Here is a 9,826-nt window from a genome sequence, read left to right as displayed (position 1 = left end):
GAGGAAAAGAAAAAGGCATGAGAAAATCACTATAATTATTTCAAATCCTTTCAGCTCCAGAAGCTTGTTCACAGGTACGAGTTGATAACCAGTGTTCTCTAAGTGGAATGTGAGGGAAAGAAGTGGGCAAGAAGCCCCACGCTGGACAGAATCCCAATTCCTCACTGTTACTCTAGGAACAAGTTACTGAATTCCCTTACGTTCCACTCCTTGCAAGGTGGAGACCTGTCACAGGGCTCCCTCCCCTCCCCAACCTGAAACCACACTGTTGGCTATTCTGCTACAGACAGAACCTTTTACACAGAGGAACTTTCCTGGCAGCAGGAAGTTACTTAATCCTGCTAAGCACACCTGATAACAGTTTTCTGTTTACTCCTTAGAAGTAGAGTCTAACCGCTCCATCCAGTAATGCTTTCATTTTTAATTTGCCACTTCTCATTTCTAAGACTTCTAAAAAGGACATAAGGAAAATTAAAAGAATATTAAATAACATCTCAAAGAACTCAAGTCACATGGAACGGAGAGATTTCCCTTGGGATAGATGTGACCGATGAAGAAGAAATTTCATTGTTATTCCACTAGGTTAGTAGGCAAATATAGATAAGAAGAACAGTTTAATGCTGTTAAATACAAGATCAGTCTATAGTGCTTAAAATTAAGCTCAACAGCTCTGACACTCTGGAAGAAAAAAGAGGAACAAATCCCGTAGGTCCCAATGAAACACTGCAAACATACAACACAGATATAGTGTAGTTTGAATAATACAGCTTGTCTTAAAACCCTTTCTGCCTCACAATATAAAAATTCCCATAGAGCATCAAGTACTTTTTATGCAGATCATTTAGTCATAATTTAATACTTTCCCTTTCTAATCACAATGCACAACCATTTCCAACTGGCTTTGTGAACACTTTAAGATATCCTCCAGATATTTCTGAAGGAACCTCATCCTTCAATTTCAGCTGATTCACAAAACAGGCATTAATTAGAAAAGGGGTATTGCAGAATTATCAGTTCTTCATGAGCAACCAAATGATTTTCCCTTTCTTTCCCCAATCATTTCCCCAATTAGAATATTCCCCCCCGCCCCCAAAAGAACGACACACCTAGAATGCAACAAAGGACCGAAGAAAGTCAGTCCAGGAGGCAGAATGTGAGGAGCCAACAGGGACGGCACAAAGTGCTCACGCTAAAGCTTAATTTTTTTTTTTTTTCCATCAGAGAGCCTTTATTCTTAGCCAATTTACCCTTATTTTATATATTTAACTCAAATAAGTTTGGCTACCTGACTTCTACACTCCCAGAACACTGGAAATAGTAAATTAGAAATCAGGGCAGAAGCTACTTAGGGGTGAGACGAAACAGCCCAAGAGCAAACGTTGGTGACAATTACTAACAATACAAAGAAGAGGAAGAAAAATTATTGTAAAAAAATAGAAAATGAAATGCAAGAGGCAGATGAATCCGGGTACTTTTAGTTCAGGTAAACAGGTCCATTCTTTCTGATAAACAAGTGGTGGTAATTTTACAGAATGAGCCAAAACAATAACTCTTGCTACTGAGAAGATGTTTTAAAAAGCCAGAGACATTTTGAAATATTACTCCCAAAAAAGGGTTAATGTTTTTTTTTTAATCTGAGCATCTAGTGACTTTTAAATTCTCAGTTATCTGGAAAATCATTCCTAAGAAGGCTGTTAGAAACTCTTAGGAATATTAACTGAGGAATATAAAAAAGAAAAGAGGAAAAAATGCTGTGTAGTTTAAGGCCTTCTGAGGGGGAGGGGAGGGAGGCTCACCTAAATGATATTTATCAAACCCCCTTCTTATCCTTTCCCGCATCCTCTCCCTATCAGCAAATCCTGAAAATATATGCCTGCCAAATGCACTAATATTCAAATTATTTTTACTAGTATAATACACTTTTCTACCACCTCTATAACATATAGTTCCATCTTACCTTCTTGCATATTGTTGGTCCATCCACATTTGTGCTCAGAATGACCACTACTTTATAATCATCAGAAAAGTGACTTCAATTCCAGGTTAAAATAGGTACTACAGTGTGGCTTGTTGAAAGTCAAACCCAAAACACTGACTAGGAGTGTCTTTCATTGAACAAAGAAATCCTATTCTGTTTCCAAGGGGGATAAAAAGACGAGTCTAACCCTGGTAACCTTAACACAAAAGGAAGCTAAAAAGGCAGGGACTCGATAAGAACAAAGGATTGTTCTTTCTGATGACATCAATATGTATTAAACACGATGTGTTACACATCCTTCTATCAATATCTGAGATGATAAATTTGCAAATTAATACTACAATGGCCATAACTGCATAAAATTTCAATAGCACCCTGAGATTTTGATTTATATAATGGTAGTAACTTTTATGTGTTTAATGTTTCTGAAATTAGAGGAGATGAGCCACTGTGAGCAAGCAGAATACGACGTACAAGAAATAATTACACTTGTGACCTAATGCCCTATAAGGTCACTCTGCATCACAGGCCAAAGGAAATCAGGAACCATCCACTTGTACCTCAGAGCAGTCACTGCCTGGAACAAAGGGCAAGTGTGGGTATATTTCATAAACTAGCAGGCACTTGACCTCATAAAAAAGTCAATTATCAAAATGCTACATGTAGAATGTCACAAATAAGAAATACATAAAATTGGGTTCTGCAAAATATCTTCCCTTCAACATAAATGAGATGACTTATACATTTTATCTTCATCTGAATTGTAATACAACAGCATGAAATAACATTAATCCTTCCTTATTAAGAATAATCAACAGAATTTTTAAAGTGTTTTTTAAAATACTTTAAAAAGTGATTATAAATACATACTAAGGAGTGAAAACTCAGAAAATATTTACAACATTTACATGTCACTATACTAGAATGTATGCAGTCTTTATAGTTCCAGTCCTGTTACCATCGGGGTAAGAATCGCAATGCACTTATCCTCAAATTTTCTATCAGAAATTAGGCATTAAAAGTTTACATAATGACTATTTGTAAGTGATAAAATATATCCTAACAGGTTCAAGGACAGAGTTCCATTATCTGAAACAAAATTCTCATATCACTCCATCAGGACTTCGTTTTTATGTAAATTTGTGAACTGGCTTTTCAGTTAAGGCCAACTATTGTTCTTTTTCCTCCCCAGCAGTTTCTGGTCTAGTGACAGAATCCTTGGGCAATATAAATTAAAGTTAATTCTGAGGAGGTGGCAATAAGAAAAAAAATTATAGAATCCAGTACAGAAAAGGAGAGGGGACAGCAGCCAGCATTCACTACATGTATTATATATTGTGTTGGATGCTATACAAAGTTTCTCTTTTAATGCTCTCAACAATCCTAAGAAAAGCAACTGGCTTCTGGCCCACTGCTTTCCTTACATTCTCTGACAAACTTACAAAAGGCTTTTATCGCATAATGTACCTAAATAAATTCCAGAAGACCCCAGTCAATATGACCAGCTGACTCGTCATCATAGTTCCAGCTCAATCACTTACTGACTGTGAAGTCAGAGAAAGTTACTGCCCAATTTAAACCTCAGACTCCAGATCTCTAAGACTAAGGGCTATCACAGTCCATCAGCCCAGAACGGCGTTCTGCTCTTCAGGTAAAAGCATTTTCTGCGTTTCAGACAAATATCTAACAAAGGGACTCTTAGACCAAGACCAAGTGCAGTCATAAGTTAGGAGCTGCCAATATTGCTCAGGCAATTATTACATGTTTTTAAATGCTTATGATGGTTAAATTATAAGAAAATATCTGATGAATGGTATATTTACCAGATATATTGCTTAACATGTTACCTACTTTAGCGATTAAGAAGTCCCTATGCTAGAACCAGTTTTAAGTTTCTAAAAGAATGCTCCTCAAATGTCAGTGACAATGGTAGAATCGATTTCACTCCAAGCATGTTGATAGCAGGTGTAGGCTGTCCACCAGCTGGCTCCATGACCTTGCGATCCCTTCGGACAGCAAATCTGTTCAACGGCCCTACGTGGTCATTACTCCTTTGCTCTGTGCTTTCTCTTCCTTTCACACATTCAGAATCCCTACTCCTTTACCTCGACATTCTTTTATTAAAATAGAAAACTCCCAATAAAGCAAACTAAAACTAATTTTACACTCATTAAGCATAAAAGTTCCAGTTTAGATTAATACAGCAAGAGCCGTTAGTGTGAGATGTTTTAGTTATGTGGAGAGTGTGTGGTTTTTTACTCCTTTGCTACAAATGCAATTACAGTAAGTGATAAGATTAAAATGTTAAGTAAGCCTTAATTCCATTAATTTATAAATGGTACTCCTGTAATTAAAAAGTACTCCTGGATACTATAACTAAATACCAAGGACTTTAATTTTTATTAATGGAAAGGTTTAAATTTGACCTAAGAACCATCTACTTTATGCTTATTTAAACAATGATTAGAACCATTAAGAATCATTTTGTTATTTTTCTGCTCCATTTTGCTGTTGTTGTTAAATTTGATATGGCTGAAAATGGTACCATCTGAAAGCAAGATTAGTTAATCCCAATATCTACTCACTCTTCCGCCCCAACCCTATTTAAGATCTAAAGATGCTGGAGGAAGCAAGACAGAATAAAACGTGATTAAGAGAATGAGTTTTGTAGTTTGACAGTCACTTAGTAACTGAAGGACCTTCAGAAAGTTCTTTAATCTCTCTTGGTCTCAATTAACTCATTTGGGGAGAGAAAAGTGGTAGTGGTAGTGACAATATGCCTACTTTACAGGATTATTGCAGTAGCTTAATGAAATAACACAGACCAGGTACTTAGCAAAAGCCTGACAGAGAAAGTGTTCAATTAATAGGAGGTACTGCCATTATTTTACTTGTACTGTATCCTCTCTGGACCCACTGACGGACATCTTGCCTAGCAACACATTCATGTTTATCATTGCTTAAGGGAGTAACCTGTGATCATATAACGCCTTTACCTTGTACCTAACTCACTCTCTTCTCTCAAAGAAAAAATCAAATAGCATCCACCACCATTTAATGGCAGTTCTCTTGGCAACCTGTCCAACACTTTACTAATCTTTGGTGTTTTTCTTGGACCTTTATAGGCAATCTGTAATCGAAGCTTAGAATTATCTTCTACCTTGTCTATATTTAGGTCTAAGTCTCTTACTCCCTTCTGTGACAGCCTTCCAGCTACTTAGTCTACTTTAATCCATTCTCCCACTCTACACTAGTCCATTCTAAATAAAGATATCTTGAAAACGGTTCTCAATATTTCCATATTAGTGTACTTTTAAAGAATCTCTGATGATTTGCTATTTAGTTTCACATTCAATTTACAGTAATAGTCTCGTAGTTTGTCCTTAAATAAGGGGATCTTTGATTCAATAAGGTTTATGATCAGCTAATTCTAATTTCTGGAAGAGTATGAAGTTAATAGACACAAGTTAATGAACAAAAAGCACTGTTCCAGAGTATTCGAATACTCAAAAACAGAGTTTTCATTCCAATCTCATTTAAAAAATTTTTTTTTTATTTCAGAAAAATTATAAACCTAGTTATATAAGAATTTTAAGCCTAATATATTACACGGAGTCCATATCTAAAAACCCTGGTTTTTTAACTTAATTTCCTTTTATTAAAATGGAAAAAATTCCCCGTAAGCAAATGAAAAACAATATTCTCTCATTAAATAGTTTTGCTAAAAAGATTAAAGAATTTTAATTGGAGTTGTTAATTTGTGATGTTTTGGTTATATATAAAATATATATTTGCATTTTTATAGATTATGAATGTATTTATTTAACAAATATGTAGTGCTTACCATGGCCTATGCATGGTTCCATGTGCTAATAAAGATTAATTCATTCCCTCCTCAAAATAACCATATAAAGTCTCACTATCTTCATTTCGTCTGTGACAACACTGAGGCTAAGAAAGGTTAAGTGTCCAAGGTCATACACCTTAATTAAACAATCACTACAGTCACCACTGGCAAGAGTCAGGTAGTTATACCAGTTACAACAATTATAATCCCGTTTGATCTTGTTTTCATTTCCTTCTTAAACAATCATGTATTGTCTGTCTTGACATATGTAATGAGTATCTAATTAACAAGAATAACTGGTACTGGCAAAAGGTCATTTAAAATGAATCTACCTAAAACCCAGGCCAAATTTTAGTAGTAAAAAGAATTTTTAAAGTTTCATTAAGACTTTATCTTACTCTGTAGTGCAATCGGTTAGCGCATTCGGCTGTTAAAAAGACTTTATCTTAAAAAAAATTAAGCTCATTTATTTTATCTTATACTCAGAACAGATTAAATTTTAATTCTGAATTCTTCAGAAGAATAAATGAATCAAAATACTGAATCTGAGTGAAGAATGGTTTTTTTAAAGATATAAAATTGATAACACAAATATAACTTCTCTCAATACACATTTGACCTAGCAACACTTTACAAAGGTTTTATTTTGTAAAAAAAAAAAAAATCCAAAATCTCAACAATCTTTCCCAAGGCCTTTCCCAATCCATCCAAATTATACTTACTTGAAAAATCCATTTGTCAAATCCTTGCTAATTTTTTCCTTTACGATAGTACACTGGTCTAAAATTCTACCAGATCTTTATTTCTAAAGAATTCACAATTCCAATTTCAACTTGGAAAGGATCTGCCTTGTATTTGCACTTTCATATAATCATATCAATATCTAACAAGTGGGCACCCTAAGCATAATAATGCAATGGGCAGATGCTAGTGTTAAACAGGGCTGAATTTTTGTTTGAGGATTAATTTTATAAGGGGTCAGTCCATTAGTGAATATCTTGATATTTATATAACTTTTGCTTTTTTTTCCTTAACTAAACTCCAAACCACAGGGATTTCAGAAAATGAATCAGCAGAATCTGAGGATCCTTGTTTTCACTTTCAGGTAAACAACACACTTTTGTTGGTGGGTAGTAGCAAGCCTATTTGTGAGTTTTTCTGATGAGCATGAAAAGTCTCATAAAAAAGCATGAGAACTCTTACGTGATATGACATGGTCCATGTACTGAGGTAAATAAGGAGCCCAGGCATCGATGGCTTCCTTCCTTCCCGCCTGCTCGATTCTTCTCAGTTCCGCTAGAAGCAGGGCCTGCGCGGCCTCTCTGACCTGAAAAGACACAGATCCAAATGTCAAACAAAGCAGACCAGTTTGTGAGATGTCTAAATTCTAGAAAGTTCATAATGAAGCAAAGCTAGAAAATATATAAGCCACATTTATTTATATGAGGAAAACTACTAACCGAATAATGCATTAAGTACTTAAAGTGGAATAAATTGGATGCCAGCAAATCATCAAAGACATTTTAATTAATGATTTCACTGGAAAATATTAGAATACTAATAGACTGAATTATGTTTACAATTTTAATCAGTTTTGGGTTTTAAATTTCATTTTCCAAAGCTTTTAAAATATTTTTGAACTTTAACATTTTCAATTTTAAAATTTCTCTACATTGTTAAATGTCTCCCTAGAACTATTAAATTTGTTTTCTCTTTCAGCCTAAAGAAATTTAATCTTATCTAGTGAACTTCTTTATAATATGTATACCAAATAGGTATTGTTTCCACAAACATAAATGTACATATCTATACATTCACGTATACCTAAGACGTACTTAAATAATTTGTTTTCAATAAAATGATATAAACTGTTTTCAACAAAACAATTTAAGTACGTCTTAGGTATACATGAATGTATAGATATATACATTTATTAAGCAAATATATTCCTGTGTAATAGCATTAGTTCTATAGAAGAACACTATTTTTCAAAATTATATTTTTCTTTCTCCTGAATTTTTCTTTTCTTTCATAATAACTTTTCTTTTGCAATTTTAGTTTATTTTGTTTTATTTCAGCAAAAGTGCCACAGGCATGGGGTTAAAGAAGCTAGTCAACTGCTAAATGATGTACCTATCAATTCATTAACTATTTATAATTGAAAAGATAACATAGCAGCCTCTGATAAGAATTTGAATAAAAATTGTTTTTTAATTATAACTGACTTTTGAAGTGAATTCAAATATTATTCAATGCAAAACCATGAAAATTTTAGTATGCTGTAGTTTTACTTGGCACTGAGGGAAGGGGCACCAGGAAAGGAGCAAATACGTTAATTGTATTTGATAAATTAAAAATCTTGAATGATATAAACTGCTATGGCTACACAGGTCAAATGACATGATAAGGAAAGTCTCTATAAAATGTTTCTAAGTCCCCAGTGATATTATATTCCAAGCAATATCTAATGCAGCGGTAAGCCCATTAACACAAAATAATAGCTATCATTTATTGAGCTCCTACAATGTGTCAGACTCTGTACTCACTGTTTTACTTGCATTACTTTACTTGACCCTGAACAGCAATCCCATGAGGAATATATTATTATCCCCACTTTACAAATGAACTTCAAATAGGTTAAGTAAATTGCCCAGGGTCACAAAGTTAATAATCGGCAGAACTCATATTTAAATCCAGGTCTATTCCACTCCAAAGACCTTCTCCTTATATTATAACACAGTACCTTCCATTGGACTATGGCTATTCACTTAGAATCTGATTGATGTGATTATACCTGAGAGTGTGATTTGGAGAGAAGTGAGTGTATATATGTGTGCAGCATGCATGTGTACAACCTGTATATGAAACTTTTTATTGAATACTCACTGGTTAAAAAAAGTAAACAAATATGCAAGCAGAAACATGTTTAGTACATAAACTGAAAAAAAAATCATGGATTCATGTTTTCTATCAACAGGTGATAAAAAATTAGATAAATATTAACCATTTTTGTTTCTAATTTACAGTTGTCCAATGCCTTTTCAATGTTTTTGCTTTCTATCCACATCACCTCGATATTACCTCCAGGCACCGATCTTGCCACCTCCGAGCGAGCATCTCCAGAAGTGGAGGCCTGAATCTGTCCAACCCCAGCAGGTCCGGCAGCATCACACAGTGCATAGCAGCCAATTGACTCCATCCTGCGAAAATGTAATATATTAAAAATACTTTCAACATTTTGGCCTTCCCTAGTTCAAGTATTTTTTTATGTACGTATACCAGAAACAACAACAAAAAAGAGGCGGATGTGCTACATTATGTTATAAATGATTTCAATTTATTACTAGATATTTTGCACAATTATATCAAATGTATTTCCTCTCTAAATCATGTAACTGGTAGTTAACTCTCAAAGTCTTAAATAAAAATAAGTGTCAACATAAAGTATGTAAGAATTCTACATGCAAAATGCATTTCTAAAATAGTCCCTCTAAAATAAAACATACATTCAGAAATGGGAAAGCACAGCAATAAACAGGTACTATAGTCATAGATTTGAAACTACTTTCAGTTAAAAGGGAATTTCACACAGATATCCATAGACAGGTTCATATCCATCCTAAGGCCTGGCCATCTGTGTATTACTATCGTGTCAGTCAACAGAGAGGTCTTCTCTTCTCTGTCAGAGGGTCTTTAATTAGGTACTTATTGATCTCTTTTCTTAGAAAGTGAATCAGATATTTAATCACAATCATAGCTGAAATAAGTAATATAACATTAATTTTGAGAGGAAAAATGAATTTTGACATTCCGTAAAACAAAGACCCGACAATCCAAAATTCACAAAATCTTAAGCATCATAAACTCTAATTTTGGGGAATTAAAGTTATTTTCCAAAATTCTAATCCATAATACGGAACCTGATTATATGAAGACAAACACTGTAAGCTACCACAATATTTAAAATGCTAGTATCCAGACATTCTCAAATAATCATTTCA

The 9,826-nt window shown here is 34.0% G+C and overlaps 1 protein-coding gene across 3 annotated transcripts in view; it reads right to left on the bottom strand.

Moving 5' to 3' along the window:
• The window catches only part of WDR7 (WD repeat domain 7), a 281,883-nt gene that overhangs the window by 175,791 nt on the left and 96,266 nt on the right, over positions 1–9,826 (bottom strand). For all 3 annotated transcript variants that reach the window (XM_015590833.2, XM_006913696.3, XM_015590832.2), the window contains exons 18-19: positions 8,907–9,025; positions 7,029–7,152 (exon numbers count right to left, since the gene is read on the bottom strand). In XM_015590833.2, coding sequence (XP_015446319.1) covers positions 7,029–7,152; positions 8,907–9,025 — 243 coding nt within the window. The remainder of the gene's footprint in view (positions 1–7,028; positions 7,153–8,906; positions 9,026–9,826) is intronic.

This window comes from Pteropus alecto, unplaced genomic scaffold (assembly GCF_000325575.1).
Source record: "Pteropus alecto unplaced genomic scaffold, ASM32557v1 scaffold14, whole genome shotgun sequence".
In the NCBI taxonomy this organism is placed as follows: Eukaryota; Metazoa; Chordata; class Mammalia; order Chiroptera; family Pteropodidae; genus Pteropus; species Pteropus alecto.
Note: the sequence above shows the minus strand (reverse complement) of the source record. Positions and strands in the feature narration are given on the sequence as shown.